The sequence below is a fragment of the Vidua chalybeata genome, chromosome 21 (assembly GCF_026979565.1).
Source record: "Vidua chalybeata isolate OUT-0048 chromosome 21, bVidCha1 merged haplotype, whole genome shotgun sequence".
Classification (NCBI taxonomy): domain Eukaryota; kingdom Metazoa; phylum Chordata; class Aves; order Passeriformes; family Viduidae; genus Vidua; species Vidua chalybeata.
This window is the reverse complement of record NC_071550.1, coordinates 11,288,831-11,309,676: the sequence shown is the minus strand read 5'-3', so window position 1 is coordinate 11,309,676 and position 20,846 is coordinate 11,288,831. Positions and strand designations below refer to the sequence as shown.

Below are 20,846 nucleotides of genomic sequence, written 5' to 3'. Positions count from 1 at the left end.
CATGGCAAATATTATTCTGGGAGATATTGAAAAACCACCTGGAGGGCAATGCAGTCATTGGTTGCAGCTAGCTTCAGGAGGGGAAAGTTGTGTATGTTGAACCTGATTTCTTTCTATGGTGGGGTAACCCACCTGATTGATGTAGGAGAGCCAGTAAATGTCATTATTTTGGACTTTAGCAAACCTTTTGATGCTATCTGTGCCAAAGATTTTTCTGGGCAAAATGTCAAGCACATGATGGGTGAGCAACTGGCTCACTGGTTGGCACAAAGAGTTACAGTGTCTGGGGTAACACCAGGCTGGTGTCCAGTCACTAGTGGGATTCTGCAGGGCTCCATGCTCAGCCCTTATCTCTTCTACGTCTTTATTAACAACCTGGATGCAGTACTTGAAAGAATACTAAGTCAATTTGCCAATGACTCTTGGGGTTCTGTGGTCAAGGTGACCCCGAGATCGTAAAAAGTCTTTTCCTCCCAGCCCCACAGCCAAAGAAGAAGTCCAGATGCATTGGTTTTGCTTTTCAAGGTTGCTTATTTTCTCTTATCTGTAACATTCTTTCTCTGACCTGCTAAGCTCTGTCTAGCAAGTCGGATCGCGGCATTCTGTCTGCCCTCTAGGGTGGTGTTTACATTTTATACTATGAACTACGTGCACTTTATTTACAATTAATTCCGCATACCTATCACCTATGTTAGACAGTGTGTCTCTACTCTAAACCAATAAAAAGTGTCACCATCACAGTGAAAGATGGAGGATGAGAAGAAGGACAAGACACACCCAAATTCCTCCATCTTGCCTCCTGAACCCCGTTCTAAAAAACCCCAGAATTCTACTTTTAACTCAAACCCTTGTGACCTGTAAATCTTCACACAAAGTTGGCAGTTTTTGCCACGGGCTAAAATCGAAGCCACAGGAGTTTTTGACTTCATGCCAAGGTCTCCAAGCCCCCTGCCAGGGTCTTGAGACAGCCAGGGCAGCCAGAGGGATGTCCTGGGTTCCCACAAATGACTTGAAGGAATAATACTAAGTCAGTTTGCCAACAACACTAAACTGGGAAGAGCCGTTGATTCCCTTGAAGGCAGGGAGGCCCTGCAGAGAGACCTTAGTAAGTCAGAGAGATGGACAATCACCAACCGTATGAAGTTTCCCAATGGCAAGTGCTTGGTTTTTCACCTAGGATGGGGCAACACTGGCTGTGTGTATGGAGTGGGGAATGAGTGGCTGGAGAGCAGATGTGGGAAGGGACCTGGGGGTCCAATGGCATATTGGATGTGAGTCAATAGTGCCCTGGCAGCCAGGAGGGCCAACTGTGTCCTAGGGGGCACCAGGCACAGCATCGCTGGCTGGGTCAGGGTGGCAATTATCCCACTGTGCTCTGCACTGGGGTGGCATCACCTTGTTTAGGGTACCACAATGTAAAAAATACATTAAACTATTAGAGAGTGTCCAAAGGAGGGCCATGAAGATGGGGAAGGGTCTGAAGGGGAGGCCTTATGAGGAGTGACTAAGATCACTTGGTTGTTCTGCCTGGAGGAGACTGAGGGAAAACCTCACTGCCCTCTTCAGTATCCCGTGGAGGGATAGCACTGATCTCTTTCACTCATGACCAGTGACAGGACTCAAGGAAACAGCATGAATATGTGTCAAGGGAGGTTTAGATTGGATATCAAGAAAATGTTTTTCACTCAGAGAGTGGTTGAGCACTGGAACAGGCTCCCCAGGGAAGTGGTCATACACCAAGCCTGTTTGAGTTCAAGAAGAGTGTGGACAACACTCCCAGGCACAGGATGGGATACTTGGAGTGTCCTGCATAGGGCCAGGAGTTGGGCTCAATGATCATGATAGGTCTCTTTCAGCTCAGCATATTCTGTAACTCTGTGAAAATGAGAAATTCTTCCTGAAGGATCAGAATATTTTACATTGGAAACACAAGCAACTAATAATTGGTAAAATATTCTTTTGAGGGGCCACACAGCTTTTTATTAAACACAGCCTCTTTAACAGCATCCAGCCATTTTCATTGTAGGCCTTTTCATAATTCTGCTGTGCTGCTCTTTGGTTCCTTGCAGCAGTCCTTTCTCAGACTGCTCACTGTGCTACAGCTGGGTGGATGTCCTTGTTTCTTGATGGATCTCCTCTCTTGCAGTAGAGGGATGCTTCCCTCCAAAAGTCTTCCAGAAGTACAGGGCTTTGAATTCAGTTGCAGTGAGCTAAAAAGCATTTGGCATGATAGTTATCATTAAGCCTTCAGCTGGTTGCAGTGTGGTGACTGAACTGTTGATCTCACGGAGGTTTATACTGTGACTATCAGGACAGTAGCTAGAGTAGGAAGGCCCAGAAGCTGTCCTGGGATAGGAAGATGGGAGAGGGATTCAGCAAAACCTCCTAGCTGGCTGCATGTTAGACTGCAGCTCTCTGTGTGTAATTGAGGGCTCACTCTGCAGCAGCCCTGAACACACTAGACCCAAATGAAGAACACTGAAATATGGCAGTGCTGGAGAAGCACAGCATTTCCCAGGTGAGAAAAAAACTTCTGGTGCTTATAACTGTGCCATATTAACCTGAAATTACTTGCAGCAGGTTTCAGGTAACGCCTGTCTCCAGGACCAGGGCTAGAGAAATGCAAATTGCTTTACACGTGGGTGTTGTGGGAATGGTATTTACTGAACCACTTGAGGTGGTGCAGAGGGAGATTGAGTGCTTTTAAGCTTGGAGTTAGACCAGGTTTAATCTGTGTTTTGGGGATGTCATTTGCCACCCCCAATGGCCTCAGAGAAACTCTGCAACCATCAGCAAATTAATGACTGCTGTCATCTTGGGTCTATCTAGCAGCTTTTGATCCATGTGTAGATTGTGGCCCTGGCACTGAGGCTACCAAGGTAGCTTTGACTTTTCTTGTTGCATTTGTTAACTTTTCCACTTCCCTGTATCTGTGCTGATCAACTATGCAGCTGTTATTTGTGGTGCCCAGGGAGGATAGCCTCCACTTTCCAGGAGCCAAGAGGGCTGCCTGTTCTGCCATGTTCATGGACAGCCTTTGCCAAAACCCTGGCAAAGTTTTGACTAGTTCCAACTAGTTCTTGTCATTCTGCATGCAAAATGTACAGTGTGTCTTCTCTCTTTGAACAGTGAGTGCTTCACTCAAACCCTGGTTTGCTCTGCTGTGAAGCTATCAGGACATGCTCAGGATGGTGCAAAGTTAAATACTGAGGCAGGACTTAAATTTGTCTACAGAAGCAAACTGAGCTGCTGTGTTCCCACCAGAACTGATGTGAACATTTGGGGAAAGGCCAGTAAGAGCACTGTGTGCTGCTCATTGGCCATAACTGGATCAACATGAGGATGAGGCACAAAGCATCACAGGTATCCATGGGCATCATGCATATCACAGAGCATGTGAGAAAACATGAGGCATCACAGATATCCATGAGCTTATTGTTGCCTTGGTTTAGGTGAGCCTGTAAATGCTGGCCTGAACTTCTGAGTTATTACAGTATAAGTTGTCTGTTAAAGGAAATAACTCTTGTCTCTCCTTGGTAGCTATGGAGGAATGCTGAGCGCTTACCTGAGGATGAAATACCCAAATGTTGTGGCTGGAGCATTAGCTGCCAGTGCTCCTCTGCTGTCTGTGGCTGGGCTTGGAGACCCCACCCAGTTCTTCAGAGATGTCACAGCAGTAAGTAGCATCTCTTTTCAGGAGCAGTATTTTCTTCCTTTAGGAATGCTATTTCTTTTTTATTTTCCAGGTGTTTAAATAGATATCTGTCTTCACAGCATCACTGCTAAGCAGGGAGTGCAATTAAACGGCAACCTGAAAGGAAAAACAGTAGCTGCAGGATGGCTGAGCACTGTCTCCACTGGGGCAGCTCAGGGTTCAAAGGTGCTGCTCCAAGAAGCCCAACTCCATACCTTTAGTACCACTAAGAATTGACTTTCCCATTTCTAGTGGCTTGACTGTATTACAGCCTGAACGTTTTCCCTTGTGTCTGGCTGAACTCCTTTTGGATAATTTATTTTTCAAATTCTCTCCCAAAATGCTGTATTGGTACCAATGATTCACAGCGCCTCCTTAGTCAAAGGTGATTGCATTTCAGTGAAGAACTTGGAAATCTTCATTTCATAACTAAAAATGTGCAAGGTGTCTTGGGATCATTTAAACTAAAATTTAAATGTGGCTTTTGCAGTTTAAGGCCACGAAAAGTTGGTGTTGGAAGTGACTTAGATTTATCTTATAAGGAAAGAAATGTACTAGCTGGTTGTACTGAAATCTTGCGATGGTGTCTGTTCTGCCTCTCTTTTGACATGAATTTCTAGATCTGGGTGACGCAGATGTCTTTGTATTAACTACCTTTGTTGTCCCTCAGTTGGGGCTGAGGTCTGTGCCTGGTGCAGGAGCCAGTGAGCACACAGAGCTGAGACCTTTCATGCTTTTCTGCCCAGAATTATTGCTAGGCTATAGTTCATTAAGCTGGCACCTCTCTTTGGGACATTTGCAGGCTTTTATACAAGTTACAACAAAGAAGTTGCACAGAACTTGTTCAGTGGTCAACTTAACCAGTGCTTTTCTACACATGCTCCAATCAGTGTCAGTTCACTATACCAGGGTGGTCTGACATGAGCATGAGATGTCTCAGGGGTGATTTTTACCTTGCTCTTAGTCTTAGGTTACCTTTGGGCTACCTTAGCATTCTTCTCCCCATCTTTCTGGTCTGGAGGTGGTTCATCTTTGTTGACACATTCTTGTGTTACTTTGCTGTTACTCTCCACTTCAAGGACCACACTTGTGTATGTAACTTCTGGTCTCTTTGTTCTTATTTATATACATGAACAACTTGTTTCTGTGCAGACTTACACAACAGATAGCTTTACCAGTAAGTATAAAGATGAGACTGTTATATGAAAATAAACACATATGAAACTCTTAAGTGCATAAAAGAATAATAGACATCTTGTCTTAGTTATACATTTTCAAACAAAAAATGTAATACCATTTAGTGTGGAAAAATTCACAGTGCCAGAGGTTTATGTCCAAAAAGGAGACAGAGGAGTCCTGTAATTTTATTCTAATAAAGGGACAGGCCATGAGGCATTTCCCAAGGGGTCTTTCAAATGGTTGGGGGATGCAGCCCCCTTTCTATCCTAATTTCCCAGACTCATCATCCTCTTCCTTTCCCCTTTCCTTTGGCTGAGGTACTTGGAAGGTACAGACTTCCTGAATCACCTGCTTTATGTCCCCCTTTTCTGTGCACCCCTCCTTTTTTTTTCTTTTATATAGCAAAACACTATTCATAATTCTATTAAGCCTTTGTTATTTTTCTCTAAGTTCAGGAATTTAACATGACTTTGGCTGAGCAATGGTCCATGTCAATTAGTAACATTTTCTAGAACTGGTAGTTTCTTCTGTTACTTCCCTATCTATAAGTCCCTGGCCCTGTCTACAAGCAGATTCACAGTCTGTTTGTAAAGACACATTCATCTTATTCCTTTCAATTTAGTCAGCTAACAAGCCCTGCAGTGGGAATTCTTCCCTGGTTGAAGCTAATTTCCTTTCAGCATCCTTGTCTTGCTTCAGCTGTGAATATGCTGGGAGTCATAACATACCCTCAAACTTAGGGTGTGAAAAAAACTTTCTAACTAATTTAAAAATCTATTTTCTCTGCAGTAGTAAGGCAAGCTCTGGGCTGAGCTCTTAAGAAAGCACTATATGGTTTCAGAGTACTCCCTTCCATCTTCAGTGTGGAGGTTGCTCTGATTTGCAATTTATGCATCTGAAATCTGATTGCTCTTCTTGCTGAGAACACCCGTGAGAGCTATTAATCCCAATGAAGGCACATGGAATGACTGCAATTCCTCCTGCCTCTGCTAAGCTGAACTGTTTCTGGTCTGTAAGGGTCCTCATGCCAGGCAGTGCTTGGCAGCAGCCCAGCAGTGCCTAGAGGAGAGCTCAGCCATCACAGCAGCCAGAGCAGACCTGCTCGTCTGTCCCAGGCCAAACAGTCCCCACATGCCAGTTAGAGCCATTAGCAGGTGAAGATCAATAAGCACATCCAGAAGGATTTTTGGAACTCCTAAAGGGATGCTCAGATAAACTGTGGAAAACTCCAAAATTATTTATTTAAACATAATTATCAGACAAAGTTAGAATTAGGAAGAAAAGCAAGGTCCCAAATCTATTTTTTAGTTGAGGGTGGGTCTTTATAAGAAAAACGCCTAGCTAGTGATTTGTGGTTACTTACCTTGCTCTAGCAGGGTAAAGAGACCTCAGAAGAACCCTAATAATTCTTCTTGTTACAAAACACTGGCTACCAGCGGATCTAATCTGCCTTACAACTTGAAAGAGGAGAAAGAGCTTGAGTTCCTAGGGCCTTCAGTTACAGAAACAACTTGGTCCACCATAACCAGCCACAGCTCTTCAAACCTAACTTAAAGTGCTTTTTCAGGATCAGTAATGGTTTTCCCAAGAAAAAGGACATGGTCATTTGGCAGGCCACTAGCAAGCTTAAGAAGAAAAGCAGATCTTGGTCTTGTACTCCCAATGCATAACTGACTTCTCCTATGGCTCCTTCTGACAGACAAAGTACAGTTTCAAGGACTCTGCTCTGTGTTTAAAAACAACAAACCCCTTTTGACCCTTGCAGCCTGCCCCCCTCTGAGGCATGCTTCATATTCTCTTGCTGCTTCACGTTCAGCCTGATGCTCCATGAAGGACAGTGTGTTCTGTCTGACAGGTCATTCCAGCCAGACCTGGTGACACAGCTGCTGCTTGGCCTGAGCTGTCCAGAGTGTTGGCTTCTGCAGAGACATGCTGAGACTCTTAAGGACAAGGCAGAAGCACTGGTGTCACTGGTCATGGAAATGCAAATGAGGTGCTGACCAGTGGGCCAATAACCCGTGTCATCTTCTGGTCTTTCTGGCAGTTCTTTCTGTTGCAGCCTCTCAAATATCTCCTGTAGGAAACTGTCATTTCATACCTTTTCTGTCCCTTCAGGATTTTCAGAAGTCCAGCCTAGGCTGTGTCACAGCTGTCCGTAAAGCCTTCCAGCAGATCAAGGACCTGTGCCTGAGTGGAGGTAAGAAGAGAGCCCTGCAGATGGCTCCCAAGGGCAGCCAGCATTCCCAGCCACGAAGGGAAAAAGTTGGTACAGCTTTACCTCAGCTAGTTGTTCAGAATCAGATGCCCACATGGCTTCCTCTTTCTGCTTGTACAATTGTTTTTTTTTTTCTTTTATTAACAGTTTCAGTTAGCATTAAAATTGGTAACCAATACTGAAACATAAGTAGCTCTGTGGAGCTTTGCACAGTTTTAATGAAACAATTTTTTCTGCACCAAAATGCAAAACCACGTGCAGGTGAAAACCACTTGCATAGTATTTACAGCTACTAAAGCCATATTTTTCACCAAATACTTGTCCTCAATATCCACATCATGAAGAGCTGTTTTGGTGGGTATGACAGCTGTGTGACTCAGCTCACTGGACAGATCTGAGAAATATGTGGAGGGCAGTGTAGGTCCTGAAGCATTCATCTAAGTCCCTTCCATCTTCAGTCTTTGACAGTTAGGACAGACTGATGAAGACCTCTGCAGTGGCTTCTAAGTAGGCTGGACCAGATGCCATGGGCTGTTGCAGCATCTCCTGGAAGCTGTGCGTGGTGTTCGGACAGATGTAGTGGCTTCTGGGTCTGTCATTAGCCTTGGTCTGTCATGCTGTGTGTCAGGAGCTGTATGCCTCCCAGCTGCTGCTGGTCTTGGAACTGCCAGAGGAGCCCAGGGATCCAAACGTCATTTTAGTATTGGTTCACAGCAGGAAGAATGTTACTGTTAACTAGTCAAGCTCTTCCAGCTCTGCCTGGGGCCGTGCTTCCTGCAGCTGGGGGTAAGGTGGTCATATTTAAGGCTTTGGCCCTCAAGTGTGTATTCAGAGTCGGGTCCCAGGCTGTGGGTTTCCAAGCAAAAGCAGCCATGCTCTAGTGGTCAGCTGTAGAACAGGATGGGGACAGGATCTGTGACTGCAAAATGTGGAGGATGAAAATTAAAGGAGCAGCTTTTTGCAGCAGAAAAGCAAAGGTGTATGGGTACATTTTGAAGGAATGTCTTTAAAGATGTATTTCCTGGCTCCAGCTGACCTCTGCATCCCACTGATGTTTGAAGGTATGTCTTGGGATCTTGAGAATCCTTTATGAGGACTGTTCTCATCTGGCAGTTCTTACTGCAGATGCACCCTCCTCCCAAGAAGCTGTGCTTTTTTTTTTTTTTTTTTTTTTTTTTCCCTTTTCCCTGGTGGGGGGGTGGTGGTATTTGGTTTTTTTTTTTTTTTTTGGGGGGTGGGTTTTTTGTTTTAAATTTTTTTAGTTGTTTTTTTTTCTTCCCTCTGCCAGTTTTTCCAGCTTTTGAATTTCACTGGGTGGCATATGTTGTACCTTGCTTTCCTGCATGAGAGCTTGCTTGGGGACCCTGCCTTGTGGGACACAGCAGCCCTGCCAGGGATAGAAGCATGAGGCATGGTACTGCAGGGAAAGGAGCTCATGCAGACATGAGCAGGAACAGCCATCAGGGCACTGCAAGGACAGGCTGTACCAAGCTGATCTGCTCACTGCTTCAGCTGGGATCAGTTCTGTCCTGCACGTGCTGATTCCTCCAGGCTCCCCAGGGAAGTTGTGCCTGAATGTTCTGTTCGCATGTGTAAATTTAGATGAAATGTGTCCTTTCCACTAAAAACCTCATCTTATGTTACAGCATCTTCTTACTCCTGACTGAAATAAGATGCTGAAGCTTGGTATTACTTTCCTCTGTTGAAGTTTGTGCTTTTTATTTTCCTTTCTTTTGCAGCCTATGATGAGATCAGCAGCAAAATGGCCACATGCAATAAGATCTCTAACAAGGAGGATGTTTACCAGCTGTTTGGGTTTGCTAGAAATGCCTTCACCATGATGGCCATGATGGACTATCCATACAAAACTGACTTCATGGGTGACCTCCCTGCCAATCCAGTGAAGGTGAGGACATTGGTGTGAGTGGGTGACTGGAGCTTAGGACACTGTCCGCCAGACACCATTGGTGTTGGTCACAGGGTGACAAGTGTCACAGGGTGACAGGGTGTTGGTCACAGGGTGACCAGTAGTGGTGGATGTTGCAGCCCTTCCAGTCTGACAATAAATGTACACAATTGAAACTTCTCTGTGATGGTGACTGCTGTGACGTTTGCTGGAGTCACTCCTATTCTGCTCTGCCTTTACCTTAGACACAGACACCTGTGCAAGCTTGTTGATTTCAGCTTTTAAATACTAAAAACTTGTAGCTTAAAAAAAAAAAAAAAAAGAAAAAAGTAGTTCTGTTGTAGCCCATCTCAACATGCTTTTAGAGAGGTATTTTTCGTGGTGGGTAGGGATGGAGATGTGAAAATCAGTCTCTTTTGAAAGTATTGCCCAGGAAGCTGACATACCTCAAGTACAGTGCAGAAAAAAGCCTGCTGCTATGGGAGCTGGGAAACGGGTGAACTTCCCAGAGAACCACAGATGGCATGGGAAAGTGTGGGAAAAGGACCAAGTTCTCAGGGGTTTACAAAGACCTCTAAGACACCAGCTGCTTTTGAAAGGTACCAGCTTTGATCCCAGATCACCAGAGGCTGTTGCAATTCTTGGTGTCTTCTAGTGTGTTGTCACGCCCATGGGACTTCATTTGCCTCTGGCTTTGTGGCATTTAGGGTTCTAGTCCTACCTGGAACACACTGTGCAAGAGGTCACACAGGCTCTGCCGCACTGGAACTCTGGACATGCTGCCTCTGGCTCCACTGGGCATCCAGTTTTCTTCTAGGGTCTGTTTAATGACCTCTAAAATGGAAATAATTATTCTGCACATTCCCCCCACTCCCTGAAAAGGGCATTGAAATATTCTGATTGTACGAGGAACTGTTGTGAATCACCGTTGCTCTTCCACAACTCCCTAACTTGGTGAAGGAACTGTCTGCTCTTGTCCTGTCTGCTTGCTTCTATGTACTTTGTTGCTACAGGGGAGGAAGCAAAAAACTTCAAGACCTGTTGCATTAGGCCTTTGGAAAGCTACTGAACCATAAAATATGTAAATAATAATTTTAATGAATCTTCCAGCTTAGCCCTTTCACAAAGCAACTGGTAACTGTTCTGTCTGCCATTTGCCTGTAATATGTCTTTCCCAGGTTGGCTGTGAACAAATTATTGCCCATAAAGACCCAATTGAAGGCTTGGCTGCTCTTGTTGGTGAGTTATATTATCAGTTTGATCTTTTATGTACCACCACGTGTTCTAGAAGCATCTATCAGTAGACCTGTCACATTGCTGTGTCAGGGGAGTTGGTATGACTCTGATCTCCCTTTGGGACATTTTGCCTCCTGTTGTTTTTGTCTGTTGGGATGTCTCACAGTGGCCCGTAGGTTCATTCTCTCACCTTTCCCAACTTATTCTTGTCATGTTTCTCAAGCATTGAAGCCCCATAGCCTGTTGTCTGTCCATGAGATGTGGGCTTCTGAGAGACTTAGTTCTTTTTTAGAAGTTTACCAATACTCTGACTCCAGAGTCACGGGCTCAGTGCACATTCACTGAAGGAAGTTTTCAGGTCTCCTTGTTGAGAACAAGTCCAGTGGTCTTAATCCAGAGGCAAGGCAATCTTAAATACATCTAAATACACACATATACGTTTATCTCTGTGAGCACTTATTTTGTCAGCCAGCAGTGTTTGTAAGGAAATTATTACTAGAGGTAGAATTCAAAGAACTTTTGAAGAGTTCCTAATAAAATCTCTCAAGTTGCTTATTAAAAATGAGTTCTACCTTCATCATTACTCAGAAAAACAGGTTCTGAGTGGCACACACACACAAAAAAAAAAATTTAAGGAATTCTTACAGATTTAATGCAATTTAGTATAACCGGGAGCTAATTTTTTTTTTCCAAATGATGTATATGCCCCAAGTCAGAAATGTACCAATCCTTAATCACTGCTAAAGATACTTGGCTGGCAGCTAGAAGCTTTCTTAAAACACTAATGTCTTGGCAAACACTGTCAGATCTAATGGATGTATTCACATGCTACTTCTTCTGTGAGGAAGAGTGGGAGTCTTGTTTCTTTGAGATGCCAAGGGTGGATTTCTTCCTCCCAGTTCCAGGGGAGCACCTCATGCCTCTCCCTATCTCCCCAGCTGCATTCACTTGGTGGAGTTTAATCATACAAGAGGAATAATCCACCAGAACTTAAGGCAGGAGACTAGCTTTCCTCCATACTTAACCCTCTGTGTCATACAGGAAAACACTTTTTTCTACATGTGCTTCATCAGCCCACCTCCAGCCAGGTAGAGTGTAGTGCCATGGGCTGTGATGCTGAACTACAACAGGTGAATGGGGACAGTGTGAATGGGGACACTGATTGCTTCCAGAGCAGTAATACTCCATATTCTTAATGTGAATCCATTCCTCTACCTGCAGAGAACCAGACCAGCACTTACTCATCATATCATGTCTCAAGTGGTATTGCTATCATGTCAGGTTTGCTTGGTTCATGATAAGGGAAACTAGTGTCCCAACATCTGTTTGATCATCGTAGGGCTCAGGGTGCCAGAGTTTTGATCCACATTTAGCAATCAGAGCCTCAAAAGAAATTTAATAAAATACTAGAACAGCATGGCTTGGAAGGAGTTTTCTTGGGAAATCAGAGGAGTAAGCTGAGCAAGATGCCACAAGGACCTGCTCTACCTGGCATAGGTGAAACCCTGCCTGCTATCCAGGGTTTTAACCCATTACAAAGGAAATTGTCTAAACAGGACAATATTGCATTGGATTGGGGGCAGTAACAAAGTTTGTGTCGCCTGAAGGAATTTGTCAGCCCCATGTAAAAACTTTGCCATAAAGCTGGATTGTAACCTTGCACAGTTCCAAGCTCTGTGAGTTCTGTCCCATCCTTGCACACTCACGCAGCCCTTGGCTTGGTTTTGGCCATGAAGTTCATGTGGGAGGTGGTGAGTGAGACAGCAGAGTTACTGACTGGTTTTGTGCTGTGTTCCCACCTGGCAGGGGTGTTCTACAACTCCTCTGGCTTGGCACAGTGTTATAACATATACCAGCTGTACCAGTCCTGTGCTGACCCCACGGGCTGTGGCATCGGCTCAGATGCAGAGGCTTGGGACTACCAGGTAAGGAGCCCCCAACAGGTTTCAGCTGCTGTCCTGCCTATGCCCTTGCCCCATGACAGCTCTTGTGCTTCTCTTAGGTTTGCACTGAGATCAACTTAACATTTAACAGTAACAATGTGACAGACATGTTCCCTGAGATGCCCTTCACAGAAGCTATGCGTGAGCAGTACTGTTGGAACAAGTGGCGTGTGAGGCCGCGAGCACACTGGCTGCAGATAAACTTTTGGGGAGAAGGTGAGTTGTGCTGATTTCTTGTCTCTTTGTGTTACCCTGTAGCTGTCTCCCTGTTTCCCTCAGTCCAGTTGAGCCCCATGAGGACAGGCACAGCAGACTAATGAGTCCTGGCAGAAAGTCACAGCCTTGTGCTGACTTGAGCCAAACACACCTTTCTGTATCTCTTTGGTACAGAAGAGGAAAACATAAAAACTACCAGTAATTTGTTCAATTATTTGATGTTTTCTGTTCTTGGCCATGTTTGCTGCAGTAGCCAAACATATTTGGATAACTGGGCAGGAAGAAGACCTCTCAATTATGAACTCTCTGACCTGACCTCTTTCAGACCTGAAAAGTGCAAGCAACATCATTTTCTCAAATGGAGACTTGGACCCATGGGCTGGAGGTGGGGTAAGCATGTGCACTCCTGTATCCTGAGCACAGAGCAGCCTTTACAGGTGACATACTGCCCTCCCTCCCTTTCAGAGTAGCACTGGCAATTCAGTTTTAACCTGAGTTTCTGTGAGCAGCTGTTTCATGGTCAACCACTGAGGACTCTTGGTACACTAATGACGGACACATTGAGTAGTGTCCATTAGCCAGGAATACTGATGGAACAAATGTGGCTTCACTAGTGCAGACATGGAAGGACCTTCCTTACCCCACACCCAGGGTCTGAACCACAACCTGGTGTGTTTCTGTGTTCACATGTGGTCTCAGTGCTGCCAGCCATATGGTTCTGGCTCTCTCCAGTCCCAGCACACTTGGTGAGACCAGGTGGGTGCTATGAGCAGCGATGCAAACTAGGAGATGTTTTGGCTTAGATTCAACAAAACCTCAGAGTGCTGTCAGTGTCCAGTCTAAAAATTAAAAACCCAGGACTGGATTTTGTGTTACTTGAGCTCCTGATTGGATACAGAAGCTCAGTGTTTTAGACTGGCTTGGAATCCCAGGAGGAGCAGGCTGCTTAGGGTGCATGTGTCCAAAAGAGACCTAACTTCCAACTGCCTGTATTGCAATCAGCTGAAGGTGCCCACTTTGCAGAAAACATTCCCTTCATTTGGGACAGGTGATCTGGTTCATTCAGACTGTTAGCTGCGGATACCAGCCGTACCAAGGACGTCTTCCCATGCTTTTCCTCAGTCTTGCCCAGATCATGTTCCAGTTTTCAGGACTCATGTCCAGTTCTTCCCAGTAACTTGATGAGAATTGGTCTTTGCTCCTTCTCCTCCCAGATAAACAGCAGCCTCAGCCCTTCACTGATTGCACTTACCATTAAAGGAGGTGCCCATCACCTTGATCTCCGGTAAGTCCTGAACTTTCCTTTGACTGGCAAAATCCTGATGCCCTGGGTATTTGATCTCAGCAAGCCACAGCCCAACCAACCAGGAGATATTTTAGAATCACGTTGTTGAGGTTGGAAAAGATCTCTAAGATGAACCCAACATCACCACCATGTTTGCCACTAAACCACGTCCTCAAGTGCCACATCCGCAAGTTTTTTGAATGCTTTCAGGGATGGTGAATTCAACGCTTCCTTGGGCAGTCTGTTCCAATACTTTACAACCCTTTCCATGAAAAAATTTTCCCTATTCTCCAGTCTAAAGATCTCCTGTTTCCTCTCCTCCTGTCCCTTGTTACCTGGGAGCAGAGCCTGACCCCCACCGGGCTACAATCTCCTGTCAGGGAGTTGTAGAGAGTGAGGTGGTCCCCCCCAAACCTCCTTTTCTCCAGGCTGAGCCTCCCCAGCTCCCTCAGCCACTCCTGGTGCTCCAGACCTTTCCCCAGCTCTGTTCCCTTCCCCGGACATGCTCCATCCCTTCCATGTCTTATTTGTCAAGAGGGACCTAAAACTGACCTCGGGATTTGAAGTGTGGCCTCACCAGCACCTAGCATACAGCAAGTACCTAGAGAGGATGGGTACAAGGCTATTGCAGCCAATGTGGAAGAGTGATCTTTCCCAGCACAGGGCTCTTTCAGCCTCCAGGGATGCTGAGCTGTGCAGAACTTGACACTCAGCTCACCTACTGTCATTAGATCGTGTTCTTGCACAGGGGTTAGCACAAGCGTGAGACAGCCTGCAGCAATCAGTCACATGAAGTAGTCCAGTGCCATCTGGCATTAGCCATCTGCCTTTGGGCCTGGAGCAGAGGAGGCAGCAGCCAGCAAGGGCAAGCCTGGGGCTGCTGCCCACCTGTACTGGATGGAGATCAGACACTGCAACTTGATTTCCAGGGCACACATGTGAAGCACAAACCAGTCAGTCTCTGTTCTTAAAATCAGACTCTGGCTCTGCAGGAGGCAAATACCCACTATCCAGTAACTGACACTGCTCTCCTTTCCCTAGGGGACACAACCCAGCTGACCCCCCATCCGTCACAGAGGTGCGCAAGCTTGAAGCCAGGATCATCAGCAGCTGGGTGAAATCTGCAGGCATGGAGCGGGTGAAGGAGCAGCACACAGGAGCTGCAGCAGGCAGCCAGCCCTGAGCCCTTCCATCCCCACAGCCCCTGGGTGCAGCTGCCACAGGACACAGCAGTCTGCTGCACTGGTTCTACTAGGCTGGCTGAGACACTATTCTCTCCTCTGCCATGATGGTGGGAACTCCCTTTTCCCAAGTGTCCACACCTCATTGAGCATGGAAAAGAAATGCAAAAGGCCAAATCACTGACAGAAGCCAAAACCACATTTTCTGGGCTTCATGCTTGTCTGCTTAGAATGAGCTGTTACAAGGGCAGCAATACGAAAAGCTTGCCCTGAACAGGATGGTTGCATGAAGCACCTTAAGGTTGAAAATAAACTATTTTTAGAGAAAAAGGAAATACTAGAGGGTTAGTAGAATAGCAGAGGTATAATTATGACTGACACAGGGTCATGGTGAGCTCCACTAGTGACCAGTTATCTAAACAGACTATCAGTCTTAGCCAGAGCTGTAGGTTGGGGCTGTTCTAGTTTTAACTTGTTGAAGAGATTCCAGTTGCTGAGATGAAGATTTACACAAAGGAATCCTGGTGTGCACTGCTGTCACTCAAGGGCTGTGTATTGGTGACCAATAAAGCACACTTCCACTGAGGCATCTTCAGAGCTTTTAAAAATCAATTACAAGTATATTAAAGTCTGTGATATAAAAGTTTATTAAAGGGTATGATATAATTTCATGGCTTGGTAGTATAACCAAAGAAGATAAAAAAAGGTTCCTTCTCACCTTCCCAGGTGAATCTTCGCACATGAACAGGTGCTACTAGACTGACTAAGCACCAATAATTACTAGCATAACTGCGGAAATACCAATTCCTGATAACTGGCTGCCTCAGTTGATGTTACTTTACAGTGATGAGTGAGTGAAGAGGTTTCCTGAGTTCCCAAAGGTTTTCACTGTTTGTGCAGCACAGTCACAGTGGTGCTTGGTGTCATTGTCTGCACTGCTGGGCCCTCCCTGGTCACAGCAGGACTGGTTCCCAGAGCCATTGCTGGTGTTTCACAATATTTGTGTGCTGAGATCTGTTTCATCCGCCTCTGCCCTGTTCTTAACAAAAGACCAAAGCTTCTGGTCCCTCCAGCCAGGGATGCTGAGGAGAGCAGGAACAGATGGATCCGCTGACCAGCTATTTCAGATACATGTAAATGAAGGATGACTTGGAAGACCAAATTAATCAAACTCCAGTCCCTACAAAAGTTGTGCTAAGACTGCCAGTGGCACCACATCCTTGACCTGAATCCTCTCTGTTGATGCTGATGAAAACCTCCATGGGTTCTGCTTAGAGCTGCCACTGTTCTTTTTGTTCCTGCTCAAATCAGGCTTTGGCTTTACTGCTGCTATATCAAGCCTTACTGAAGTGGTCATCCTCATTGTTGGGCTCAGAGCCCACAACTTTTCTCAATTCAGATTTGCTATACCCCAGCCATTATTCAGGATTAACACATTAGGGAAAAAAAGGAGAGAGCAAGGATTGCATCCTGCTTTTATTTCCCTTGAAACAGCACCCTTCACACCTGTAAGCAGGTACCACAGCCAGGTTCAAGGGCAAGTGTTTCAGGAAGTCACTCCAAGTCGTCCCAGTCACCAGGGCTGGGTTTGTGCTTTGAAAAGAAAGGAGGCCTGGGTGTCTGCTGACCTTCCAGAAGGACAAGTTTTTTAATCCCCTTCTCTTGGACTATACTGAGCCCTTATTTTCCTCTTACACATAGTTCTTATTCCAAAGGAATACACATAGTTTGATTGATACAGAAGGATAAACTAAATGCTTTCAGACACTATGATGAAGAGATAATACACATGGACATCCAGCACAGATGAGCAATGCCATAAAAGAAATCATGGCAGAAGCCTGAAGCCAGTGCCATCAACATCGATAATGTTTTGAATCCTTTGGCAAGCAAGCATGGGAGGTAAAAAGAAAACCTTGTTGTGCAGTGCTGTCTGAGCTGAAGGGAAGAGCCCCAAAGCACCACTCTTGAGCATCATGGGAATGCTGCTCCCGGCTTGAACTTCAGGGCCACACAAGGAAAATGGCATATAAGCAGTGAGTGACCCAGACCAAACCATGGGTGTAGGCCCTGCGCTTAAGGTCCGCAACAGTGAGGTTGTTGAACAAAGGCTCATTTGTTCTATCATCATTTACTGACACAATGAATGCAGCCAAGGTGGGAACATTGTACAGAACAGGAACTCAGTGTTGGGCTCCAGTGGACACAGAAGCTTCCAGCTTTGGACAGCAATCTCCAGCAGTATTTCAGAGAACAAAAAAACCCAAGTCTTTCTTCCCAAATCCAAAGTCAGAAAAATCTTAACCCCTTCTCTTGAAGCAACAAGCTTCATGGAGCTACCCCATCATGTCAGTTTTACTGATCCTGTTAATTATACTGAGTGTGGCACTGGCAGTCAGGAGCTGAATTCTCTTGCAGGGCTATTTCTAAGAGGCAAGTTCTGAAGCACAGGAAAAATTCACAAAACTAAATGTGTTATTGCAAAAACTTTTCCTGTCTTCATCTGTCATCACTGCCAACATCACGCTCACATGGAACCAGGAAACAAGGTGTATTCTTTGGAGGAGTAAACAGAGCTGTACCTGAGCTTGGCATGGAATGCTGAAAATCCTGTTAAATGGAAGTCTTGCAAATCACAAGGATCCTGTCAACCAACACCAGGGACCTTGCAAAACTGCCAGTTTCTGAAGACCTGTAATGAGAATTCAGCTTCAAGGGATTAGATGGTAACTGTGCCCCATCCATCTGCTGAATTTTTTTGAGCATACAGGTCAGTATTTCCTGAACGTTGCTCAAAGCCCCAAGTGTGAGACTCCCAAGTACACAGCCCTGCAGTTCTCTGTCGCTCTGCCCGTGCCCAGCTCTGTTTCTCAGTGAAAGCCAAGGCTTTCTATTGTGAAGGACATAATCCCTGGTTCAGTGGTGGCCTTCCCACAACACTCCACTTAAGCCAAAAATGTCCTAGCATGTAGAAATACCAAAGTGGATTACAGACCCAGCATTTCAAGCTTTGGAACAAGGATCCACAAATTGAGCTTCAGTTGCACTGGAGGAGCACATTATGGAACAGACATAGGCTGTGGAGCTCAGAGACTGATCTGACCAAACAGTTTGTTAAGAAAGTTAAAATAAACAAGCAATTAAAATGACCTCTGCAGAAGAACAGGAAGAACAGATGAGCTTTGTTGAGATTATTTAGTTTGTGCCATTTCACACATGATATAGACGTCTGAAACAAATGTTTGTTCTCAAAGGGAGTGAGAGCTAACAATCTGAACCTCAGGTTTAAAGGCTGAGGACAGTAAAGCCACATTTTGAGGAGACTGCACGTCCCAAGAGGAACTAGATAGAAATCAGCTGGTCCAACAGCCTCAGCTAAAAGACAAGAATGTTTGGGAAAGTGACAGTTTATTCTTCTCTCCTTCAACTCATTAGGAAATTAAATATTACTCTCAAGCCAATCATAAGGCAAAAAAAGTATCACATAAGACTCCCATAGTCCCCTTTGTAGAATCGATTACATTACGACTTGTGTACAACTTCAAAACCAGAAGATTTTTGGTAAGTATTTATATGTATTCCATTTTCTAAGAAATCTCTGTTGCCTCAGTCAGGCAGCTCTCTGGTGAAACACCAAACCCTGGAAATTTTACAATCCATAGCACAGTCATAATTAAAGGTTCAAAATTCGCTTTGTTCAAAGGCACACGGCCAAAGCAACACAGGTGAGCAGGACCTGGGTAATGTCACGGATTTTATATTTTTAATTTTTTTCTTTAGTCTCCAATTTTAAGCCTTTAGCTTTTAGCCAAAACTCAGCTCCTCAGCGGCACAAACCTGCTTCATGAACAAAAAAACTGAAGGTGCTTCCTTCCACATTTCTGCTGCACTATCCTCATTTGTTGTTGTGCCAAAGAAAACAGAAGCCTTGGCAGGAAACTGGTTGTGTAGCCAAAGGCCATAGTGACAGGATTCCACTGCACTTGTAAGTGAGAAGCTTGTTCTCAGAGTTACTGCTGGCATGTGAACAGGAGGAACATTAACATTCTGCACTAACCAGTTATGTCCTGTCAATCCCAGGACAGGGTCCCTCTAATGACAGAAGAATGTGCATTTAAATAATTCCTAAAATTTCTCCATTTCCATTAGTACATGGAATGATAAATATTATATAAAAGACTTAAATAGTGGTCCCAAGAGTAACTTGTAACTCCAGCAAACAGAATGGATCAGCATAAGACAAATAAAGATACATCTTACTTTACAAATCAAAGGTTACAATTACTATAAAATACCTCTCTCAGCCACTGGAAAATGAACTATTAGAGTCAAATTCAGTCAGCTCTACTAATGGCCAGGGACCCCTGGATTTAGTGGGGACTGGCCCTGCCCCAGTCCCCACTAAATGACACCCACTGCCATGGGGGAAAGAGACTTTCAGTGAGACCACCTTCTTCTGGAAATATGAATAATCACATTTCTGAGATCTTATCCATGAATACAGGACTGTCCAAATCCAAAAGGAAAAGCACTCTAGAAAGCTCATTTCCAAATGCATGGCTTAAAATCTGTATGTGTGCACATATAAAAATGGAAGATCACAGGGCTCCTGTAAGATTCTTAAAAAACCTGGGTCTACTTTGTCTTCAAGTAACTGAAATTAATTTCTCCAATTCTACTGGGGCCTAGAACTGCTGTAGTCTGTCTGCTTTTAACACTACTGCTGAAAATACCCTCTGTACTCCTAAGGAAAAAAATGATAATTTCTACATGGTCCAAGAAATTATGAATAACAAGAACTTTGCTGTACAGCTGTAAGCTTGTTTTGAGTCAACAAAAACCCATGAGGTGATATCTGAACAGGAAGCGATGGAAGAAGGCTGATACCTAGTATGCTCACAAGCTTTCCCAGTGTCCAACCTCTGAAAAGCTGAAAGCAGCTTTCAGTCAGAATACCTGAGTCTAACTGATGCAAATAAGATATAAAATGCACGTGTAGTTTTACTTGCATTTCACATTATCTCCTGCTTTCCTGCAGGGAAGTTAAAAAACTGCAATACTTCTACAAAATTATATACCACTTTGAGCTAAACCAGCAGCAAATTCTCTTTCACCATTCATTTCAGCCACAACTTGAATACCGTTCCAAGTGCTCTACAAAACTAAGACACTATACAACAGATGCTCTGCTGCCTCTTCTACCATGATGCAGCATATCTTGGGAGTTTGGAATGAGATCAGAGTACCAGCAGCAATACTGACAGCTTCTCCCTGGGATAGCACTACAGCTCTTTGTTTATTCCACTTTGCATCTGAACCACTGTCAGTCTGACAAAGGAATGGCTCTGTAATCCAGTGTTTCAGTGAATCCAGAATAAACCACAAAACTGGAGGCTTATTCCTGCTCTCCAGGAACAATGCTGTGCCCTAAGCCAATTCGCTGCATTCCCAATAATTAATGAGCATTTAGTAACACTGACATAAGTGAATCATCAGTTAAGTGGGTCATCAGAGCCCCGAGAATGTCATGGTCCACACTACAATTACCTGCTGAACCTCATCACCAGGGAAACCAGCTTCATATGGCACAGCTTTGCCCATCCCAGAACCAGAGATTAGCTTTAAGACTGACATGATTTCTTCAAACCAGAAATGCTTTTCCCAAGCTTTTGTCTGTTGTTTGAAGTCAAAAAAGGTGCATTATAGCATGTCTCCTCAAACCCTGAAAAGTAAAGTGACTTGAAGATAAAAATGCCACCACTGGAAGATCCACTGATGCAGAGGCTATGCTGGTACCCAGATAGGGAGCGGATGAGCCTCTGTGTTAAAGATGTATCTGTCAAGGTTGATTAAGTCTATGTCATCTGAGAACAGCAGAAACATGTATTTGAGTGTTTCCCCAAGGAAGAAGCTCTCCATTTTATCCCGTGGCTCTGGATTACTGGGATTCTGAACGTTGTTAATGGAAGTATAACCACCTGTAGGAACCTG

At 44.7% G+C, this 20,846-nt stretch overlaps 2 protein-coding genes across 4 annotated transcripts in view; one reads left to right on the top strand and one right to left on the bottom strand.

The window, feature by feature from the left end:
• DPP7 (dipeptidyl peptidase 7) overlaps nt 1–15,526 on the top strand; it is a 23,645-nt gene extending 8,119 nt beyond the window's left edge. Inside the window, exons 5-13 of one of the 3 annotated variants that reach the window (XM_053962049.1) lie at nt 3,541–3,676; nt 6,989–7,070; nt 8,828–8,994; nt 10,173–10,233; nt 12,037–12,155; nt 12,233–12,389; nt 12,715–12,779; nt 13,604–13,674; nt 14,716–15,526. In XM_053962049.1, coding sequence (XP_053818024.1) covers nt 3,541–3,676; nt 6,989–7,070; nt 8,828–8,994; nt 10,173–10,233; nt 12,037–12,155; nt 12,233–12,389; nt 12,715–12,779; nt 13,604–13,674; nt 14,716–14,857 — 1,000 coding nt within the window. In that variant the 3' untranslated portion in view covers nt 14,858–15,526. Of the gene's footprint in view, nt 1–3,540; nt 3,677–6,988; nt 7,071–8,827; nt 8,995–10,172; nt 10,234–12,036; nt 12,156–12,232; nt 12,390–12,639; nt 12,780–13,603; nt 13,675–14,715 lie in introns of those variants that run through there. The other 2 variants (XM_053962050.1, XM_053962051.1) reach the window with 2 other exon arrangements.
• MAN1B1 (mannosidase alpha class 1B member 1) overlaps nt 15,479–20,846 on the bottom strand; it is a 22,566-nt gene continuing 17,198 nt past the window's right edge. The window contains exon 13 of the mRNA XM_053962047.1: nt 15,479–20,843. Within this exon, the coding sequence (XP_053818022.1) occupies nt 20,640–20,843 (204 nt within the window). The 3' untranslated portion in view covers nt 15,479–20,639. The remainder of the gene's footprint in view (nt 20,844–20,846) is intronic.